This window comes from Silene latifolia, chromosome Y, assembly GCF_048544455.1.
Source record: "Silene latifolia isolate original U9 population chromosome Y, ASM4854445v1, whole genome shotgun sequence".
Taxonomy (NCBI): domain Eukaryota; kingdom Viridiplantae; phylum Streptophyta; class Magnoliopsida; order Caryophyllales; family Caryophyllaceae; genus Silene; species Silene latifolia.
In genome coordinates, this window is record NC_133538.1 from 176412951 (window position 1) to 176436305 (window position 23355).

Consider the following 23355-nt stretch of genomic DNA (forward strand, 5'->3'; position numbering starts at 1 on the left):
GAGAGGATTTTTTTTGTTTTTGATTTTTGTTTCCATTTGATTTATTTACATTGTTGTTTTAATTTGTTAAGATGATAATATGATAAATTTGTAGATGTTTTGATTTAATAAGAATTAAATTGAAATGTAAATGGAAATAGTTTTGATTTATGATGTTCATTTGTTTTTGCTATATAGTATTGGCATACAAATTAATTTTAATAATATTCAAATCAATTGTGATGAATCAAATTTTCAGATAATTGATTTAATCATAATTTAGATATTTATTTTAAGAGGTTAAATTGAATCATCTAGTTTGGATCTATGTTTAAATTAAATGTTGATGTTTATGCCAATCTTGTTCTAGTAGCAACATTAAACAAACTTGTTCATAAAAGAGTTTTTTTTTTCGAAACGAAAAAAAAAAAAAAAAAAAAAAAACCAAACCTGTTTTTCGTTTTTAGGGCAAATGCCGAGAAAAAAAAAACTGTTTTTGTTATTTTTGGGCATAATGCCGAGAGAAAAAAAAAACTGTTTTTTCATTTTTCAGATTTACCGAGAGCAAAAAGAAAAAAAAAATATTTTTCCGTTTTTTTTGTGATATTGCCGAGAGCAATTAATAAAAAAAATTGTTTATTTTTGGCCAATAATCTTTATACATTATTTTCTATAATGTATGATTGTTTGTTGTGAAAAAGTTCACAATTTTTAGATACCCAATTATTTTAAAGAGGTTTAAAATAATGTTGGATTAATTCATATCACTAGCTAATGTGAATTAAGATTGGAATTATTGTGAGTAATTGAGGAATTGTCACATAATTTTGATAATTATAAAATAGGTGGTTTGGATAAATTACTCTACATAATTAAGGAATTATGTCTTGAATGATTAATTTATAGTTGATGCTTTTTTATTTAGTTGTATGAATTGTTGAATGGTTTTATTTACGTATTTTACAATCGGTTGTAATTTGTAATACCTAGTGTGGCCTTAGTTAATTATGTTTTCGTAATGATGGAAACATAATTTTTATGTAATTTTGAGATCTCGAATCTCCTTTTGGTTTTCTTTAGTATTATGTTTTTGAAATTAGAATGTAAATAGGTTTATTTTGTAATTTTAATTGTAATTTTGAGAAGACTAAAGATGGAGATTGGATTGCTCACTCCCGCTACACGGACCAAGATGGAACATCAAGACAAGCTTCTCGGGTCCTAGGAAGGATTCCAAAGTTGTATTTATGTTCATTTTGGTAGATAAGCCACACTAGGACTTTATTTTGTTTTATGTTTTTCATTCTCGTTGCTTTTCATTCGCATGATAATTAGTGCATCATATTCCGCCTAAACCAAACCACCTACTAATATGCATGAAAATTGACTCATATAGATTGATTGTTAGTTATCATGGACATAAAGATGTCACACAATTTTAAGCCATCATCTTATTTTATTCATTCTCGCATGCTAGATATTAGTTCACTTAAAATGAATTAAAATAAAGTTGATGGGATCTTCCTCTATAACTAAAATTGAGACTAGTCTTTATAAGGCCAAACAACTATGAATCCTTTCTTCGTCGGTAGGCATATAGGACCTTACTCTCCATGTGACCCCTTCTACGTTGGGTAAGTAGTTTGTGTTGACTTATTTTACCTCAACATTATAATCCGAAGAGTTTCTCGTTATGATGGACTATAGATAGAATTTACAAAAATTTATCAACCAAGAATTCTAACAGTAGAATTAGCCAAGAGGTTGGCTTATCAATTTACAGAAAATTGAGTCTCAGAATCATTTATATAATTCTTGAGGGAGGTCAATTGTATAAATGCTTGAGTCTTCGCTTATAACAGTTTTGCATTAGACTTAAATCATAACGATGAGTATGCTTATTATTTTTTTTATTCTTCTTTTCGCAGTGTAGAATTCGTTTTATATTGATAATACTGCTTACAACAAATGACTGGAAATAATGATATCCCTATGCCAAGTGCCACACTTGGACGCGAGTCCTGGCTAAAAGCTTTCATGGACCACATGAATCAGTTCACACGACTGAAGAATGACGGGTCCAACTTTGCGGATTGGGAGGCATCATTGCGGAATGCTGCCATTGCTGACGGTAAGCTCAAGTACTTAACTGAGCCAATACCGCCAAACCTAGGTCCCAATGCAAGAGCTAACGAGTCACTTGCTTATAGTGAATTCGTCATGGAAGCGGGTGCGATAAAGAACGTACTCATTTTTGCAATGGAAACCAATTTGCAAAGACGCTTAATTGCCCAAGGTGCAAACAAGATTTTCACCACGCTCACTAACGAGTTCTCAAAAGCACCCAGAATCGTTACTTATGAGCATACCTGTCGCTTCTTTGATGCGAAACTCCAGAAGGGCCAACCGGTTAGCCCACACATTCTTAACATGATTGAGAATGTCGAGAAATTGGAGGCACTTGATTGCAAAATCAGTGAGAGCATAGTCATTGACCGTATGCTTCATTCACTTCATGATGGTTTTGCCCTTTTCAGGGCAAATTACTACATGAATGACATGAAGAAAAGTCCTCATGAGCTACACTCACTTCTCGTACAGACCGAGAAGGATATGAAATTGAGTGGGAGCATGAAGCAAGATGTTCTCATGATTTCCAACAAGAATAAGGGTAAGGGCAAAGCTCACGGCAACCTAACTATAGGAAAGCCAAAGTTTAAGAAGTCAGGAAACGGTAAGAGTGGGCCTGGTGAGACTAGTGGCTCACTAGGCAAGGCAAAGAGCAAGGACGTTAACGTTGAGTACCACCATTGTCACAAGACTGGACATTGGAGGAGCAACTGTCCCGTGTACCGTGAGGACATAAAAGCAGGCCGCGTCACTCCTGTTGGTATGTCATCTTATATTCATATGATTGAGATTAACCATGCAAGTTTCGGAACTTGGGTACTTGATACTGGTTGTGGTTCTCATCTGTGTAATCATTTGCAGGGCCTAAAAACCATCAAACCCCTCGCAAAGGGTGATGTGGACCCTGCGAGTTGGGAATGGAGCACGAGTTGCTGCAGTCTCATGGGAACATACGTAATCCAGCTCCCTAGTGGTTTTGAGTTATATTTATATAACTGTTACTATGTACCCAGTTTATCTAAGAATATTATTTCTGTTTCCGTACTTGATAAAGACGGTTTTTCATTTTCAATAAAGGACAATAGCTGTATTTTCTCTTTTAATGAAATGGTTTATGGCAAAGCAGTTTCCATGAATGGAATTTATATCTTAGATCAAACCACAGATATATTACATGTGAATAATAAGAAATTAAAAGTTGGTGACAAAGATCAAACTTATCTATGGCATTGTCGAATGGGACATTTAAATGAAAAACGTGTAAAGAAACTCATTGAGAATGGGACTATTCCCACATTTGATTTCTCTACATTTGGCACGTGTGAATCATGTCTTATCTGTAAAATGACTCGAATTTCCTTCAAAGGTGTTGGAATGCGCGCTAGTGACCTATTAGAACTCATACATACTGATGTATGTGGACCTATGTCAATCACCGCAAGAGATCGCTATAGATATTTTATCACTTTCACGGACGATTTGAGTAGATACGGATATGTCTACTTAATGAAGCATAAAAGTGAATCCTTTGAAAAATTCAAGGAATACCAGAATAAGGTTGAGAACCAACTGAGAAGAAAGGTTAAAGCACTCCATTCAGATCGGGGTGGCAAATATCTTTCAAATGAGTTTGATCAACACCTTAAAGACTGTGGAATAGTTTTGCAGTTAACTCCACCTGGAACACCTCAATTAAATGGTGTGTCCGAACGGAGAAATCGAACACTACTTGATATGGTTCGATCCATGATGAGTCACACGGTAGTACCTGATTCATTATGGGGTTTTGCTCTTTTGTCAGCTGCTCTTATACTTAACCGAAGTCCGTCTAAAGTCACGACAAGACTCCATATGAAATGTGGAAGGGAACGGTCCCTAACTTGTCCTTTATTCGGGTTTGGGGCTGCGAGGCTTATGTCAAGTGGAGACACGAGGATAAGCTCGGCCCGCGATCGGTCAAGACATACTTTATTGGTTATCCAAAAGGAATGTTTGGTCATTACTTCTATTCGCCTACCGAACATTGAGTTTTTGTTGCGGCTAGTGCAAAGTTCTTAGAGAAAGAATTTCTCGAGAACAAATCAAGTAATAGAACCTTCGAGCTGTCGGAGATTAAAGAACCAATAACCGAGGAACAGATGGAGGAAGTTGTTCCTTCAACTGATGATACGGTTAATATTCCTCAGGAACCTAGGAGGTTGGGTAGAGTCTCTAATCCTCCAGACAGATACATTGGTATGGTCGAGGAAAATGACGTTTTGCTCCTAGAGAGTAATGAACCCGCTGCCTATAAAGGTGTCATGGCCTGTTCCGACTCAAAGCTATGTCTTAAAGCCATGCAATCCGAGATGGACTCCATGTATGAGAATAACGTATGGGATCTTGTTGATTTACCTAACATGGTACGACCTCTTCAGTGCAAATGGCTTTACAAAATAAAGCATTCTGTAGACGGGCAACCAGATACCTATAAAGCACGACTAGTGGCAAAAGGTTTCACTCAAGTGCACGGATTGCATTATGATGAAATTTTTGCACCCGTAGTTATGTTGCGTTCCATTTGGATAATCTTAGCGATTGCCGCTTTTCATGACTATGAAATTTGGCAAATGGATGTGAAAACCGCCTTCTTAAACGGTTATTTGGAGGAGGAGTTGTACATGGTGAAACCCGAAGGTTTCATAGATCCTGAAAATCCTAAGAAAGTGTGCAAGCTTAAACGTTCCATTTATGGACTTAAGCAAGCTTCTCGGAGTTGGAATCATCGTTTCGACCAGGTGATAAAAGAGTATGGTTTCACTCGATCGGTCGAGGAACCATGCTTATATATCAAGTCGAGTGGGAGCAAGATTGTTTTCTTGATATTGTATGTCGATGACATACTCTTGATTGGGAATGACATTCCTCTCTTATCTTCGGTAAAAGGATGGTTGAAGAACCATTTCCAGATGAAAGATCTGGGTGAGGCACAATGCATATTCGGAATCCGTATCTATCGAGATAGATCACGACGGATGTTATCATTAAGTCAGGAGTCTTATTTAGATAAGATTCTTGAAAGGTTCAGCATGACCAACTCCAAGAAGGGGAACCTTCCAATGACGTCTGGGATGCATTTGAGCAAGTCTCAGTCACCCACGACACCTGAAGAGGTTGAACGCATGAGTCGTGTTCCTTATGCATCAGCAATAGGATCAATCATGTATGCCATGATATGCACACGTCCAGACGTGGCATATGCATTGAGTATGACGAGTGGGTAGCAAAGCAATCCAGGTGAAACACACTGGATAGCTGTTAAAAACATCCTTAAGTACCTACGGAGGACTAAGGACTGGGTATTGACTTATGGAGGAGATAATAAGCTATGTGCAATCGGTTACGCAGATGTTAGCTTCCAAACAGATCGAGATGATTCAAAATCTCAGTCTGGATTCGTCTTTACTCTTAATGGTGCTACGGTCAGCTGGAAGAGTTCCAAACAGATGTTGTAGCGATTCTACTACAATCCGAGTACTATGTCGCTTCGAAAGAAAGGAAGCTATATGGATGCGTCAATTCTTACAAGGACTAAGCATAGTTCCTAGTTCGAATGACCCAATCACTATCTATTGTGACAATAGAGGTCTCACTAAACCATTGAAATATGATAAGCATGAAGGGCACGTTATTTCCATGGGAATTAAACGTGTTCCTGAGTTATACTAGTTGCTTATAGATTCGATACATTTTCTTTTTCCATATGCTATTTATAACTTCATCGTTTTATTTCATATTTTGTTTTTCATGTGGATTGTACAACAACTTTGAACACCACAAAGTGAACTGAATTACATTATATTTGTTTTGGTCCGTAATCACCTACATGAGCTGATAACTCTGGCTATTATACTGTGAAGTTGATTGGTGGTGGGTTCAACGAGCCATAAGTCAAACGGTTGGCTGATCGATCACAAATGCGAGTTATAATACCTCGTAGGACAATTGTGACAACGTAATAGAGTCCTAAATGTTTAAAAATATTCGGTGTCAGGTCGTGGATTGGACGTCCATTGTGTTCCTAGAGTCGATTCTTTTGACTATCGACTGTCTCTTGAGATTAAGGCAGTTTTTGGGTGACTTTGGTTTCTTTCTCATGGTCGACCGTAACAGGAGGCTAAGCGATTTTCACCGGGTCATTTCATACTGTGCTTATATCTGCAGGATTTGAATTGAAGAAAATATCCAACCTTTATCAGGTTTAGTTATTTCTCAGGGCCACTCGAGGAGTTGTAACTGAAATGCATGGCCATGCTCGAATGATGATTCGTTTATCAGTTAAGTTACTCTCTAGTCGGGAAAACCACTCTTGATATTGATCACTTGTAAAATACGACCTTTGTGAATACGGATTTTGCAAATTGTTGTACATTGAGTGGGAGAAATTTTAGGATATGAGAATCGGTTATCGCACACATACTTGTGAGGACAAGTGGGAGTTTGTTAGAGCTTGTATCCTCCACAGTTAGTGTGATAACATATATAAATCTCTGATAGGATCACAAGGGTATACTTAGTATTTTATCAGTTGATTAACGTTTACTTAATAACGGTTGGCTTGCGAGAAGTTTGACGTTATTATCATACTAATGGCGGTGATCAACTGGTCCCTAAAAGTCACACCTAAAGGATGTGTTTGAGAGATGTGATTGTATGAAAATATAATCACATTGATGCCTTATATGACTAAAAGGTTAGTCCATGTATTTGACTAAAAGGTTAGTCAATGTGATGATGCGACGATTATTTAATACAATTAAATAATACCAGCTGAGACGAATTAATTGTTAAATTCGTAAATTAAATATAAACTGTTATATTTAATTAATGTATATAATGTTAGCTTAAACGAATTAAGATGTTAATTCATAATTAAACGTAAGCGGTTATATTTAATTAGCAAATTATAAATATGCGATATTTATAGTTAATGTATATATTATGCGAAATTGTCATAATAAAATGTTGTCAGACTGGTATTAATAAATCGACTACAAACTGTTGTGTGTGGACTTATTAATACATGACGATATAAATGATAATTGATAAAATATACACATATTATACATTTTGATAACTACCTAAAAAATAAGAAGATTTTTCTCCTTATTTTTGTTTGGTGGTTGACCGGAAAAAAGGAAAGAAAAAATCTTCCCCTATTTCTCTCCCATTTACACGGTTTAAAGGGTAGAGGGGAATCATTTTTTCCTAACCTAATTTTTGACCTAATTCTCACATCACAATAAACCCTAAAATTCATAAGAAATTGGGGATCTATTCTAGCAAAGAAAACAGGCATTTTTTAAAGCATTTTGGGTGCAACAATTAGGAGAATATCGATTTCCATATTGTTCTTAGGCCATTTTGCTAGGACCAAAGGTTAATTCTAAATCTCTATACTTTTGTTTATGCAAATTCGTTTATGACTAGTTTTTCATAATTATAATTTCGTTATAATCCGAATTTCTTGATGAAGTATACCGATATTTCCCACAGTCTTGTGATGGTCAGGTATACCAACCTTCCGACTAAGCGACGATACTTCATAATATCTCTCAAAACATATCCCTTTGCCAATGCCAAATTGTGCCTTTGTTGGATAGGCGTGTAGGCCGTTTTAGCTCCATGCATTCATGTCTCCTCGATAATGCTTGTCGCATACTTACGCTGGTTCAAAAATAACCCATTTCTACCGTGTGCAACTTCTATTCCTAGGAAGTATTTGAGCTTTCCTAGATCTTTGATACCAAAGCTTTTATCGAGAAAAGTCTTGAAATTCGCACATGCTATGTTATCGTTACTCACTACAATCATATCATCGACATACACCAAAACTCCAATAAAAATTTCGTTTTGATTGTATGTGAATAACGAGTAATCTGTCAATGATTCCACGAACCCATAGTTATTCATCGATATAGTCAATTTCGCGAACCAATTTCTCGAGGCTTGCTTCAGTCCGTAAATAGACTTCAATAATTTGCACACTTTATTTTCTCGCTTCCTTTCGTATCCTTGCGGAATTTTCATATAGACTTCCTCATCAAGGTCTCCATGTAAAAAGGCATTATTCACGTCCAATTGTTCAATGAACCATCCTTTAATGACCGCTACTGCCAACATACAACGCACGCTAGTCATTTTCGCTACTGGTGCATACGTTTCGTGAAAGTCTATTCCTTCCACTTGTGTGAACCCTTGTGCTACAAGTCTCGCCTTGTATCGCTCTATGGATCCATCAGCTTGATATTTGATCTTATAAACCTATTTACAACCGATGGCTTTCTGCCCTTTAGGCAAAGTAACAATTTTCCATGTTCCATTCTTCTCTAATGCATCGATCTCTTTGTTCATTGCTTCTTGCCACTTTCGATTTTTCGCAGCTTCATGATAATAATTTGGTTCACGATTTTCATCAATTGCAGCCAAGAACACCCTGTGGGAATGCGAAAAACAATCGGTAATAACATAGTTAACTAATGGGTAACGCGTACCTGACCGTGAGGACTTCGCTTGAACAGTGTGAGCATCGATGTTGGGTTCTATTATTCTTGTCGATTTACAATAATAATCCTTCTTCCATGCGGGTTCAAATTTTTCTCGTGCTCCACGACCAAGGTTTTCCTCAACTCCGCTTTCACTCCTGTCTTCCTCTCGTGGTCTCCCTTCATCCTCAAAATCACCATTAATCACCTCTTTGTCATCATTTCGTGGTGAATCAACTCTATCACCCGTCACATGAATTTCCTCGTCATCCAATTCGGTCTCGTGTGGTCCCTCTGGTCTTTCACTCCCCCTCACAACATGGGGTGTTTCATTATATATGCTATAGTCGAAATCAATATGCCCATTACGGTTGATGAGCTGCTCTTTCTCCCCATGTTGTGTGGTAGAATCATCAGTCGAGACCAAATAAGGATAAACATTTTCGTAAAAAATTATATCACCTGACACAAATACCCGTTTTTCTTTCAAGTCGAACACCTTCCACCCTTTTTTGCTATGAGGATAGCCAATAAAAATACACCACTTGCCCCGTTCTCCAAATTTATCTCTCGGTTTCTCTTTATTATGTGCGTAACATAGACATCCTAAAACCTTTAAATTATCTAGGTTGGGCTTCTTACGGTACAGTATTTCGTATGGTGTTTGTCCATCTAGCAGTGGTGTAGGTGTACGGTTGATTAAGTACGCAACGCTCAATATACACTCACCCCAAAATTGGATTGGTAGACCCGCTTGAAAACGCAATGCCCGTGCCTTTTCAAGAATATGACGATGTTTTCTCTTGACCCGTCCATTTTGTTGTGGCGTATCTACATTACTAGTTTGAAACAAAATTCCATTTTCTGCATAATAATTTTGCATAGACATAGACAACAATTCCGTCCCATTATCACTCTGAATTATCTTAACACATGTATCAAACTGTGTTTTTACCATTTGACAAAAATTTTTATCAAATCACCTGCCTCACTTTTTTCTTTCATAAGATACACCCACACTTCCCGACTTCGGTCGTCAACTATAGTCAAAAAATAATGTGCACGTGTCAAACTAGCAATCCGGTACGGTCCCCAAATATTACAATGTATCAAACCAAATAACTTAGCACATCTTTTATTATTATGCTTAAATAAAGTACGGGATTGTTTTGCCCTACAACATGAGTCACAAACCTCATCTGAAGTCCAATTTAAATTGCAACCAACTAAATCAGAAAAACGAGGAAAAATGCCTTTGGAAGGATGTCCAAGTCTGTTGTGCCATAGTCGACTTTCCTTGGAAATGCTTACTCCTGCCACCAATTCCGTTTTATTCGACTTGTAATAATAAACCCCTTATCGATGCTCACCCCGTCCAATCTCCATCCTCGTAGTCCGGTCCTGCATTTCACAAAAGTCGGGATAAAATGTTATTACACAATTATTTTCATGTATTAACTGTTGAACAGAGATTAAATCACAAGTGAGCGATGGCACAAATAGGACATCTCACAGCACGAAATTCGTGCTCAATCTGACTTCTCCATGGACGTAAGCCTCAACTCGTCTCCCATCAGGTAAGCTCACGGTTGATGGTTCATCAGTCCATGTATTCGTTAAATATTCCCGCTTTTCGGTCATGTGATGAGAAGCTCCGCTATCTATCAACCATTCAACATTAATATTTAACTCCATACCTTGTAATTTTTCTTTACCCTCGGGACTGGCCATTAGCAGACTTCTTATCTTTTCAATCTCGTCATTCGTGAAAGGTGAGTTATGTCTCGATGCTTCTCCTTCCTTCGCTCCTGAAGTGCTTCCTACTGCATTTGCTTGATAGTGACCACGGCCTCTGCCTCTTCCACAGCCACCAGTACCACGACCTGCATTTCCTCCTCTACGGCCTCACCCTCTCTCACGTGCTTTAACTTCCTCATATCCGTGCTTGTCGTAGCAGTCTTCTTCTTTGTGGTAATACTTCCCACAATAAGTGCATTTGGGTGGCTTCTCTTCTTCTTCGATTTCGGACTTGAAGTTAGCACCTCTTCCTCTGCCATATGCTTTGGTCGCCATTGCCGCTTTGTTATGTTCCTCTTTGACTTTGGTCAGAGAGGCATGTCTTTCTTCCCTTAAAACTAGGGCATAGGCTCAAGTCAAGGAAGTGATCGGATCCTCCATTAACAGGTTGGATCGTATGTTTCCATAAAGTTTTGAATCCAATCCCACTAAAAATTGGTGAACCTTTTCTTCCTCTCGTTCTTTTATTATGGACGCGGCTGCTCCACAAGTACAATTCTTCACTTTGCTGTAATTAGCTAACTCGTCCCAAATCGTTTTTAGCCGGGTGTAGTATTCGACTACTAAGTCCCTTCCTTGCTTACATTCATTCAATTCACCTTTTAATTGGTGAACCCTATGAGCATTCCCAGCCGAGTACCTATCTCGTAGCTCTTCCCAAATCTCTGCTATAGGCTGCGAGAAGGTGATACTCGGGTGTAGCTTAGGATCGATTACATTCCTAAGCCATGCCCTCAACATGGCGTTGCATTGTCGCCATGCCACCAATTCAATAGTGTCTTCTTCTCCATCACTCTCCGGTTTCTGAACCTTCCCTTCGATGAAACCCAATTTGTTTTTTGCATCTAGTCCATTTTTAACGGCATCTGCCCACATATCGTAATTATCACCATTAAAAATGATTTGCGTAACATTTAAATTTGGATTATCGGAAGGGTGTAGGTTAAGAGGCGATGTCATGGGGATAGTCTTTGGACCATCGGATTTTCCCCTGAGTTTTCCATCATCTCCTGGCATGGTGAGGTTGGTTGATTTGTTGATTTTCGTTTTGAATGATTTGTAATTACGTTTGGATCGTTTTTAGCTCACGATACCACGTGAAAAACAAAAGACGTAAACAATGATGGTGAAGCTTGTTTTCTTATTTCTCAAGGGAAAGATACATCATACATATATACTACCATACTCAAGATCATAATCTTTGACTATCCTAAACCAAACCCTACAAACAAGGTAACTAAATTATTCACATAACAAAAACAGAAGATTACATATCATACATAATATACTGCATCCGAATAATATCCTAGATATTATTCTTTCAGAAGTAAACAAGTACCAATAATAATTGAATGCATAATTAAATAAAGAGAAGGGAAAGAAAAACTTAGCTTTGAATTAAACTTGAAAGGCAAGAACGTAAAACTTGAAGAACAAATATTGGCCGAAACCGTAGCTAATAATAGTCGTCCCCCCAAAATTGGAAAGTGGCAGCCAACTTTTATAAAGTCTCCCCTCTAACCCTACGTATAAACTATCTTATCTATATAAATTCAGAAGACAATACTCATTGTACAGCGCGACACGTCATAAATGCATTTTCCTTTTCTTTTTTTTAAATCTGGGTTATGGTGGGACCTATGAGTGTACAACGTATTTAATTATTAAGATATCCGCCTTTTTAAACATGCGATAAATTCCGTCTCGCAACAAATTATATAAAATCATCTTATGGAATACTTCTTCGAATTAATATTATGATAAAATTTTATACATTTCGTGTAAAGAAAATGCATAACATTTACACAGAATTAATTACAAATGCGAGTAAATGTGATTAAATTACATAATTTTTAAAATAAAATTACACAATAAAATTACATAATTTCAGGAAGGAATTACAGTTATATATGGGATCGAACATACAACGGAAATGAATTAAAAAAATGAATTACATGTATTTTTGTTAATATTATTGTAACACAAAATCATAACATAAGTTTTTAAAAGTACAGGGTACAATTTTTTTTTTTTCAAAAAACAATAATAACGGCATATGTACTTGGAATATAAAACTCGACATCTGAACTATCAGCCGCGCATACCGAAATTGGTAGGTGACAATGATAGGTACAATAGAAATGCAAAAACAAATATACATCAAAAAAACATTAATTCTGGCCAAAATACATACCCGTGCAATTTTGCACGGGTTTAAAACTAGTTGTATATAAAATACACAAAATTCTACCCGTCACTCGTGTGGAATAAGGCCCCCAAATTTCACAAATAAAAGTGATACTTCATGGGCATTCTTCGGAAAAACATAGCTCCATTGTTGTTGTAACCAAGCCCAATCATGCTGGCCCACACTACTAGGCTCATAATTTCTTTGAGCTTGTATCATGCGGAAATCTTCGGATGCCTTACTACGGGTTTCGAACATATGAGCTTCAAAATAGACTAGCTTCTCGACCTCTTTTGCTCGTTTGCATCTTTTAGTTCTAGATATTCCCATTCTGCAAATAATTATACAAATTCGTAGTAAATCATTAAAGAGACAAATATGATGTAAAACATACTATAAATGCAAGAATGATATATAATTTAGGGGATTAACTATATAAAATATAGGTATAATAATGAGTTATCATAAAGCAATGAATTCTGCTAGTAACTTCGATACTGTACTGACTGGTATTACGACTATTAGCCAAAATCTTACAACGCAGAATGACATTGCTAATGAGGGTAGAATGTCAGCTGAACAAGTCAACCAAAATGAAGATCAGCAAGGTATCATATTTTTCATGGATAATTTAGATGGATCTCAGACTAAGGTTGCATTACAAAACCCGAATCAGGTGAAAGCTGTCGGAAGACCAAGAATAAGAGTTAGACAAAAGCAGACCGGTATAAAAAAAAAAATCACATAGGACAAACCTGCAAAACAAAACATCTCAGGTTAGCATAACTCGTATTTCTCGTATAGTTACTGTCCTGCAGGACTGTCCTGAAAAGTACAATTGCAGCAGTGAGTAGTATTGATGCACAATTTAAGACGCTAAATTAATTTCTTGATTGACGAGGACTGTAGTGGAGTTGCTTTGCCAAAAAAATTTCCTGGACTGATGTGTTTCTTTTTCCTGTTAATATAGCAGTAGGGGTAGTTAGTAGGTTGGGTTTTGTTTCTTTATTGATGAATACTTTGCCGTGTTTATTGTTGACAATTTAATTCAACAAATAGTGTACTGTGATAGCTAAGCCACAGTAGTGAAGTTGAAGTTAGCACATGAAATCCCCTTAGACCGTAAAGAACTGACCCAATTCCATCAACAACACTAAACTCCAACAAATTGTCCTCCAACTGATGCCCACCAATCACTATAGCCGCTCTCAAATCCGCCCCTCCGTCCACAAACCCGAGACAAACGACATCTGTATTCACTCGAACCATCGAATTGTTCTCTAAAATCCTCCAGGTTACACTCTGCATGTGCAAAACCAGGTTAATTATAGACACCAGGCCTTTGGTTACATAGCACGCGCCGAATTGGTGCACTGGTTGCACCTGCTTAGCACCTCTGAGCTGCTTGGTGAATGCAGCAATGACCGCTTTATAGATTGAAGTTTTCAAGAGTGAATATTCTTTAGTTACATATTATTAAAAATTATTGATATAGTCATGTAAGATTGATATTCTTAATCGAATAGTTGTTTATTGATTACAATTCAATTCAACAAATGGTGTACTGAATGCAAAAATAGGATTGGTTTACTGGTATTATAATTTGGCAATCTTTTGCTTCTCTTTGAGCAGGTGAGGTAGTGATTGTTTCCATGATTAGTGTTGTGGTATCATTTGCATGGGTATTTCCTGTCATATTTTTGTCGCGGATATCATTTTGTGAATTGATTTGTGTTGAACAGGTGATAATTCTCGAGATTCATCTTTACCAGTTACCACCCTTTTTCATTTTATGGCTGTATGACCAGATATATGGCATCCTTATCAATTTGGTCCCTTTTAAGTTTCGGTTTCTTTTTGCTGTTAACAGCAATCGGGGTAGTTAGTATGTTGGGTTTTGTTTTGCTACTTGCATTTTCATGTTCTCGTTATTGCTTTTGATTTCCATTATTTCACCAAAAAAATGAACAGGAAAACATTCCAAAGAAGAGGAAAAATAGAAATACTGCAACTACACAAGATGAAATGGCCTCGGATGAAGATGATTTATTTTCAGGGCCAAGTGCGAGTGTTGCTAATTGTGGACCAACAAGTCACTTTTCAGATGCTATATATCATCCCGGTGAATATACAAGGATGTTGGTGAGAAAATACCCACTGTAGTTAAATTTCAAGTTTTTTAATGTCAAAAAATTAATTTAGCGTTTTAAATTGTGCAGCAATATTTTGAACAAGGAAAACAATCAAATAACCTTGTGAATGAAGAATTAAGTAGAACAAACATGGAGCAGGAGTCATAGTTTGAAAGACCGTCTTGGAACAATCAAGTCAGCTGGCGCATTCGTTGAAATTCTATTGTTTCGTTTGATTTATCTATGACGAACTTATTAGACTCTTTGACAATTTCAAGAAATAATTGGTGGAATAGATTGCTTTAATGTATTCAGTATCAAATAACATAGTTGATGAAGTTGCTTAAGACATAGTTGATGTTTTCCTCCTTACTTTGGTATTGAAAAACTTGGATAGTAGGAGTCATTATAGTTATCAGGTCTTCAATCATTTGAATGGATACTTGTTGGATCTACTTTCCTACTGTGACTGCAGTAGTAATTTTGAAAATTGTATCCCTCGTATGTAAACTTGTGAGATCGAATTTAGTGACGACTCAGCAGGCTTGATTGAATGGTCAGTCTAAATTCAGTGACGACTTGCAGATCGTGTATCTTTCTGATTCCTTTGAGTTTCCAATATTGCATTCTAGTTCTGACGATTGTTTGGTCTGTATAGCTCATGCTGCAGATGTAGTCTTCAAAAGCTTGAAAATTACGGGTCTTGTTCCGAGTATAAGTCCACTCAATCCTCTCGTAAAACAAAAAAGAAACTAAGCGATAATCTTTGATGAAATTGCATTTGCAGGTTCGACATTCAAATGCACACAGCAGCCTATGATCAGCTATTTTTTTTAATCTGAAACCAATGATCTGTGATGCTCGGACTCTTCACCTGACCCCGAGGATCCGGTGGACAGGATTCGGACACGGATCCTTGACGGATCCTTCTATGAGAAATCGGTGTGAGAGTGTTGTTTTTAACCTCTGTTTTTACATACAGCCCCTATATCAAGAGTGATCTTGACATGAATTTTAATGCTCTAATAAAGTCTTCATTCATGTTAAACATGAAAAAACTACTTTTCCTTTCTTTTCTTTGACTTTTTTAACTAATAATCAATTTATTTTCTAAAAAATAAAACATTAGCCGAGTCCAAATTCAAATTAGGATCCTCGTATCCGAGTCCTTGTTTTTGAGATTTCAAGGATCGAACCCTCGGATCCGTGTCCGTGTCGGATCCTCGTATCCAGTGTTGCTTCGACACTTCTATCAGGTGCCGCGTCGAGTGTCGACACGACACTTCGACGGATACGACACTTAGGACGCCTGGGATACTGCAATTTTAGACACGACTCTCGACACTGCCAATGGTAGTGATAAACTGTTCGTTTGAAATTATGAGGAAGAATTAAGATGATGAATATTTGCATAATAGAAAGATGAAGATGAAAAGACTTCTTTCTTTGAGTGAGAAGCAATAGAAAAAGTAGGTGGAAAGGTTTATAGGGAGTGAAGAAAGTTGAGTAATTGACAGGTGTAGGGCGGATGCTACTAGACAGGCAATTAATGTTTATTTCTTTTTCAATGCTAAAGGCAAGTGGATAAATGGGTTTGTCTTATTACTTACAATTTGTTCACTATTACTTCCTCAATAATTAAACAGTCCTATATATTTGAATTATTTTAATTTGACTGCAATTTTCAAGTATAATAAAATATTCATTCGGAGAAAGGTGTCGTATGGGTGTCTCTAAAACTGGTCAAGATACTTCGTTGACCGTATCAGAGTGTCTGAGAAATTCTCATATGAAGTGTCCGACACCCCGACACGTGTCTGACACGACACTTGTCTGGAGAGTCGAAGTAACACAGCTCGTATCCGAGTCCGAGCATCACAGCCAATGATAAATCACCACAAATTGTCACAAGACGTTCCACTGGCTGCAGTCGATTCACAACTTTTAATATCATGGTTTTATCTTTCTATGAAATGTTCTCATAAAAAATGTCGAACTTGGGGTACGGGTACGTACATTAGTAGTTTAGCATGTTATTTAATAAACAAATACAAATAGAACTGTTATTTAATAAACAAATGCGAAATGTAGTACTATTTCGACTAGACTGATAAAAAGGAACTTACCTCACCATACATAACTCAATCTTAATTAATAAAAAAAAAAAAAAAAACATAACTCAATCCTAATTAATCAAAAAAAAAAACAAATAGAAATTCAAAAATCAATCTTCTTATTGAGCTAATCCAATTCGGCAATTCTCCAAGGCTTCACTAGTTTTAATCCCGTGCCAAAAATGCACGGGTTATTTTTAATTCCGTACAAAAAATATGCGGATTATATTACTTCTAAATTTCTAATATACGAAATATATTAATATGAACATAATTAGACGCAATGTTCTCAATTCATAACTAAAGTACATGTAGTGGCAGAGCTAAGATTTAAACTCTAGCAGGGGCGAAAAATTTCAGCGGGGATGAACGGGTAATGATATAAGGGAAACTCGGATTTTTTTCGAAAATTCTAACTAAAACTTTTGCGATTTCCATCCGCCAGCGGGGGCGAGCGCCCCTGCTAGCCCCCCAAATAATGAAATTGTAAAACTTATATCCAAATTGTCATATATAAAAAACGAAGGGAGTATTTGCATTGAGTTGAATAACATTGTTAAATATATCTACCCCAGAAAACGATAATAAAAATAATGAAATTAAGAAAAGTAGTAATAATAATTCATAATAATAATAATAAATACTTGTAATATTCTCGGGCCAAATAAGTTATAGCCCAATCTACTATATATAAAAGCTAAGGGAAACTCGAATTTTTTTCGAAAATTCTAACTAAAACTTTTGCGATTTCCATCCGCCAGCGGGGGCGAGCGCCCGTGCTAGCCCCCCAAATAATGAAATTGTAAAACTTATATCCAAATTGTCATATATAAAAAAACGAAGGGAGTATTTGCATTGAGTTGAATAACATTGTTAAATATATCTACCCCATAAAACGATAATAAAAATAATGAAACTAAGAAAAGTAGTAATAATAATTTATAATAATAATAAATACTTGTAATATTCTCGGGCCAAATAAGTTATAGCCCAATTTCCAATTAGTATTCAGTCGAACAAAATTTTTAATAATAATAATAATAATAATAATAATAATAATAAATAAATTATTATTATTATTATTATTATTATTATTATTATCTAAGTTACCCAAATAAATTATGAGCAACAACAACCGTAAATGATGAAAACAAAAGATTGCTAAGTACATATTATTTTGTAATTTATAAATCTGTTATTTTTTTTAATTCATTCTTAATTATGGAATAGAAGTAGATTAAATAATAGAAGCAAAGATAGGCGGAGTGAAAATTAATTGTGCTAAAAAATAGGAACCCACGTTTTAGAGTTGTTATCTCGACTTCTTTTTTTTGGGTAATTCTTCAGGCTCCTTCTTTACCTCTACAATTTTTTTTGCCAAATTAATAGTATCAGATTCATTCGCCTCCTCTTTTATCCCCTTCAACAATAATTTATTTTGCGAAGGGAATATTCGCTTTTTGTTTGCCCCCATCTTTTGTACCCGGCATGATTTACCAACCCCGACTCCGTTCAAACTATTACTTCTAGTGCTTTTCATATTAAGATCTTTTTTATTTATTTTGGATGAAAGTGTTTACCGCTTATATGCTACTTATATAGCCATGGAGCAACCATCATATCTTATCAAAGAGTTATTAACTCCTTAAATGATGGGTTAGGATAACATATTAAAATATTAAATCTGTTGATGGTGCCAAAAGAAATCAGATTTTGGCGCCAAAATCACATTATAATCATATATATAGAGTAAATATCTCTGTCTTTTGGGCTAATGGGCTTATATCCAGTGCGTAGTTGCTATACAAATGGAATTTAAGACGGAGCTTAAGACGGGTCAAATATTATTCTATTTGTATAGATAGAACACAAATTTTGCTATTTCAGTCATTTCCCCCTTTTGTATTATTTAACATATTTGACCCGTTTCGACGTTAAGACGGATATACCCAACTTAAGAGAGAGTTGAAGTGCTACACAAATGGAATTTGAGTTGATCCGTTAAATTTGAGTTAACTTAATATGTAACTAGTTTAGACCTCGCGCAATAATGGCATGGCATATATAGAGTTTTTTAATTTTGAATAAAATTCTTATATAATAGTGATATCTTATTAATTGTTCACATTTCTCGTCATTGTACATTAGTCTGAGAAAAAAAAATTGGAATTGAAAATTAATCAATGTGCTAAAATGTATTATACAACAAATATTCTTATACCACCAAACTAATGATTCTAATTTATAAATTCTCTCAATTTTTTTCTTTTTTGCCACGAAAGTAATAATAGTGATTTACAGTTTTGTTTTATACATAGTATAGTTCAAATCATTCTCAAATAATACCATTTAAGAAATTTAAGAAATTTATAAATTTTTATAAATTTTATTTATATTTTAATTAAAAATATTATAGTTTAAATTTTAGTGAAAATAATATAATTTGATGAAGAATTTAATTTTAATGAAAAGATAATAATTTAATGAAATAAATAATAATTATTAGTTTCCTTATTTAGTGAATTCTCAATTGTAATTAGCTTCCTTATTTAAGAAGATACTTTTTGGAGGGAAAAAGTATGAGAATACCTATTCTTTTAGTAGATAGGGGATACTATATCGATTTCACAATGAACATATTATCAAGTTATGGTATCAATAACTAATATTACAATGTACTTTCAAAATTTTAATTTAGACCAATATTTCATGTTATATTTATTCTTAGGTGCATATATAAAGTTAAATTTTTACGATGCAGAAAATGTCAATTATCTTATTTGAATCGTTATTAAGTTAATTCGATATTAGGTCATTCATCGTGTCGAGTCATCATCTGGTCACATGCTATTTTGGATGGGTTTCACATCAAATTGAGTTAAGAAAATATGTTACCGATATAGTCAATTTAATCTCGGTTATTCAATTTAGTTAGGCTTAACTTAGTTCACCATCCTTCGAAATCATTCTGTTTAGCTTAATTTAGCTCAATTAATTTCAGTACCGTCTTCAATTCAATTCATTAACACTTGTGTATTTTAAGTATAACTTTACTTTATAAATATATTCCAAACATATAATTTTGTCATCGATAAAAATTATAAAATATTAAATTATCGCGATAAAATTTTAACATATTATATAATCACTCCGTCAATAATTTGGTTACCTTTGATTTAAATACCGCTCACGAATAATAAAAAATGTAAACAAATCACGTACATAAAGGGAGCACAAGAAAACAAGATAAGAGTATACTTTACCATTTTTATCGTCTTAATTTATAATATAATATGACGGTGCAATAGAAATGTTTGTTTCAACCACTTTAATTCGCAAAATGACATGTTTCACAATCAAAATCTAACTAAAACAAATACAAATACAAATACAAAAAAAAAAATTACCAAAGATGTAAACAAAAATGAAGTCAAGCCTAAAGATTGTAACTTTGGTGACAAGTAACTAAATATTCAAACTTAGGAATGAATAAAATGCAAACAATAAAGTATTGGACCAATAGTAAAAAACAGAATTATTCATAATGACTAGACGGGTTTCGAACTAAGTTTTACGTACTGCAGTTATGTGCAACTTAGTTTAATTTTGCTCGGTTATTCAATTTAGTTAAGTTTAACTTAGTTTACCATCCTTCGAAATCATTCGGTTTAGTTTAACTAAGCTCAATTCTCGAAATCATTCTGTTTAACTTAACAAAGCTCAATTCAATTCAGTACCGTTATTTTGACTGGCTAAGTTCAGTTCAATTCAATTTATTAACGCTTGTGTATTTTAGATATAATTTTATTTTGACAATATAATATTTTATAAATATATTCTAACATATAATTTTGTCATCAATAAAAATTATGAAATATTAAATTGTCGTGATACAATTTTAACATATTATGTAATCCCTCCGTCAGTAATTTGTTTACCTTTGATTTAAATTCCGTTCACGAATAATAAAAAACGTAAACAAATCACGTACATAAAGGGAGCACAAGAAAACAAGATAAGAGTATACTTTATCATTTTTATCGTCTTAATTTATAATATAACATGACGGTCCAATAGAAATGTCTGTTTAGACCACTTTAATTCGCAAAATGACATGTTTCATAATCAAATTCTAACTAAAACAAATACAAAAAAAAAAAACAAAAAAAAATAACAAAGATGTTGTAAACAAAAATGAAGTCAAGCCTAAAGATTGTAACTTTAGTGACAAGTAACTAAATATTCAAACTAAGGAATAAATAAAGGGAGCTACTTTTTGTCGCCCGTATTTTACTTAATGTCGCCCGAATTTAACATTGACTTTCCAATTTTACCCTTATTTATCTCATATTTGACTTTCTAATTCTATTTCCTCAATTATTAGGCTCCAAACTTAAATAACTAAATTCCATAAACATAAAATCAATAATTATGAACGACGACAATTCACACAGCGAAAAACCAGGGAAATTAATCGATTCGGTTGTAAACTTTCTTCAATTTTCGTTCTTCCATAGCAAATTTATGGTTTATGCTGATGGACTATAGAGGACGTAAAATTTTGGAGTTTAGTTGAACTTTTTAACTGAATTTTGGACGGAGCTTTCGCCGGGTTATCGACTCTCGCTATCCTCCAGTGACGGGAAACGCTTCATGTAAAGTCCAGCGTTTATTCATGTTGATTAGAGGACCAAACCATGGTGGTGTCGTGTAGCTTACACGATCAGACCACTGATGTGACGGGTAAATAACAAGAACCAACCACGGTGTTGTCGCCTAAGTTACACGACCAGACCATGCTGGTGTCATGTAGCTTACACTGTAACACCCCCATACTCCAAGTGCCTTACCAGGACCACTCAGGTATGAAGACGTCACCATCTCGGTCGCCCGAGGTATGGTAATCAAATAGACAAAACAGAAACAACATTTATTATAAATAGTTTAATGAATAAATACAATCCTCAAAACCAAACCAAAGTACGATACAAGATTCTCAAATGACTGTTCTAACTGAAATGTAAAATAAACTAAGGCTACAGCGGAAGACTCCTATCGTCATGTCGTGGCATCCCAAAATTATCCCAAAGACTCATCTCAATACCTGCTCAATATCTGCTCACCATCCCGAATGGATCACCGCAGTTTACAAAACAACACCGGGTCGATACTAATCACACAATCAACATAGATAACAACAATAAGATAACAGACAATTTGAATCACACACACACACACACCACCACCAACTCCCATCATCTCAATACGACCGTCCACTTGGACCCGCCACACCAGTGGGGGACCGCAACTGTTCCCACCTAAGCCCCGCTCATCATACGAGCGATAACCCCGTCCCATTAATGTGCACATCCCCTTCCGTGGCGGGTTCCACGAAGGGCGAAACTAGGGCGTGAGATCACTCCCATAGTGACCCCACTCAACCGAGAACGCATCTCGAGAACCATCAACAAACACAACCACAATCACAACACAGTCATTATATCAAACAACCAAATACAACACATCACCAATATCCCATTATGGGACTAATACGAGTAGGAAATCCTACCTGAAGCACAACAAGCAGACGGTATCTACAATTTGTATCAAAACGCCTCTTCTACGAATCCTCCTCCTAACACATAACACATAAAGACTACCAATCACTTAATACTCATAAAACCCCCAATCTCTAAATTAGGGTTTAATCAATCCCAACAAAACATTATAAAAATTATGTTAAAAGCTTACCCTCGACGCAAGGAATCCAATGACACGAAAAACAACAAGAACCGACCGTCTGAACTCCGGGAATTGCTAAGAATGCGATTAGGAAGATGAAGTGGCTGCTTTCTCTCTTAAACAGGGTTTTAGGTTTTGTAAAAGTGAATTAAAACAATGACGGATATGTTTAAATACCTTAATCGCATAATTAACAAAACCCGAGAAAACTCCCCGTAAAACCGGACACTCGATCGAGTACCCCAGCTACTCGATCGAGTACCCAACAGGTCAGAAACTATTTTATTTCGCAACTTGCCCATACTCGACAGAGTAAGGGCTACTCGATAGAGTACCCCAAGACATATAAATACGGAGTATTACAGTCTTCCCTCCTTAAAAAGAACTTCGTCCCCGAAGTTCAAACCACTACTAAACAAAGGTACTCCCATAAGCCTCCCGACTCAAAGGTCAAACAAAACACAACGTAAAACATGGTACTAACCCCAACTTATCCCGACAAACATACCGACACAACATATAAAAGGTGTATAAAACTCTTAAAAACTCTCGCGATCATCTCCTACCCCCCCTAAAAGAAACAAGGTTACGTCCCCGTAACCATACATACCTGATCAAAAAGGAAAGGGTAACGCTCTTTCATGATATCCTCCGCCTCCCATGTAGCTTCCTCAGTCTCGTGGTTAGACCAAAGGATCTTAAGCAAAACTGTCTCACCACTCCTAGTCTTTCTAACCTTTCGGTCTAGG

At 35.5% G+C, this 23355-nt stretch overlaps 1 protein-coding gene and 1 long non-coding RNA gene across 2 annotated transcripts; one reads left to right on the forward strand and one right to left on the reverse strand.

Annotated features, from left to right (window-relative positions):
• Positions 1-10781: 10781 nt before the first annotated feature.
• LOC141629490 (uncharacterized) lies at positions 10782-11447 on the reverse strand. The gene has a single exon (XM_074442479.1). The coding sequence runs from the start codon at positions 11445-11447 to the stop codon at positions 10782-10784; it is 666 nt and encodes a 221-aa protein (XP_074298580.1).
• A 2255-nt stretch (positions 11448-13702) lies between these two features.
• On the forward strand, positions 13703-15322 carry LOC141633543 (uncharacterized). The gene is made up of 3 exons (XR_012538346.1): positions 13703-14250; positions 14590-14760; positions 14838-15322. It is a non-coding gene; the product is annotated as an uncharacterized LOC141633543 (long non-coding RNA).
• The last annotated feature ends 8033 nt before the right edge of the window (positions 15323-23355 follow it).

What these genes read in the sequence shown, in the direction of transcription:
- LOC141629490 (XM_074442479.1), bottom strand. Translation starts at nt 11,447, where the DNA reads ATGCCAGGAGATGATGGAAAACTCAGGGGAAAATCCGATGGTCCAAAG.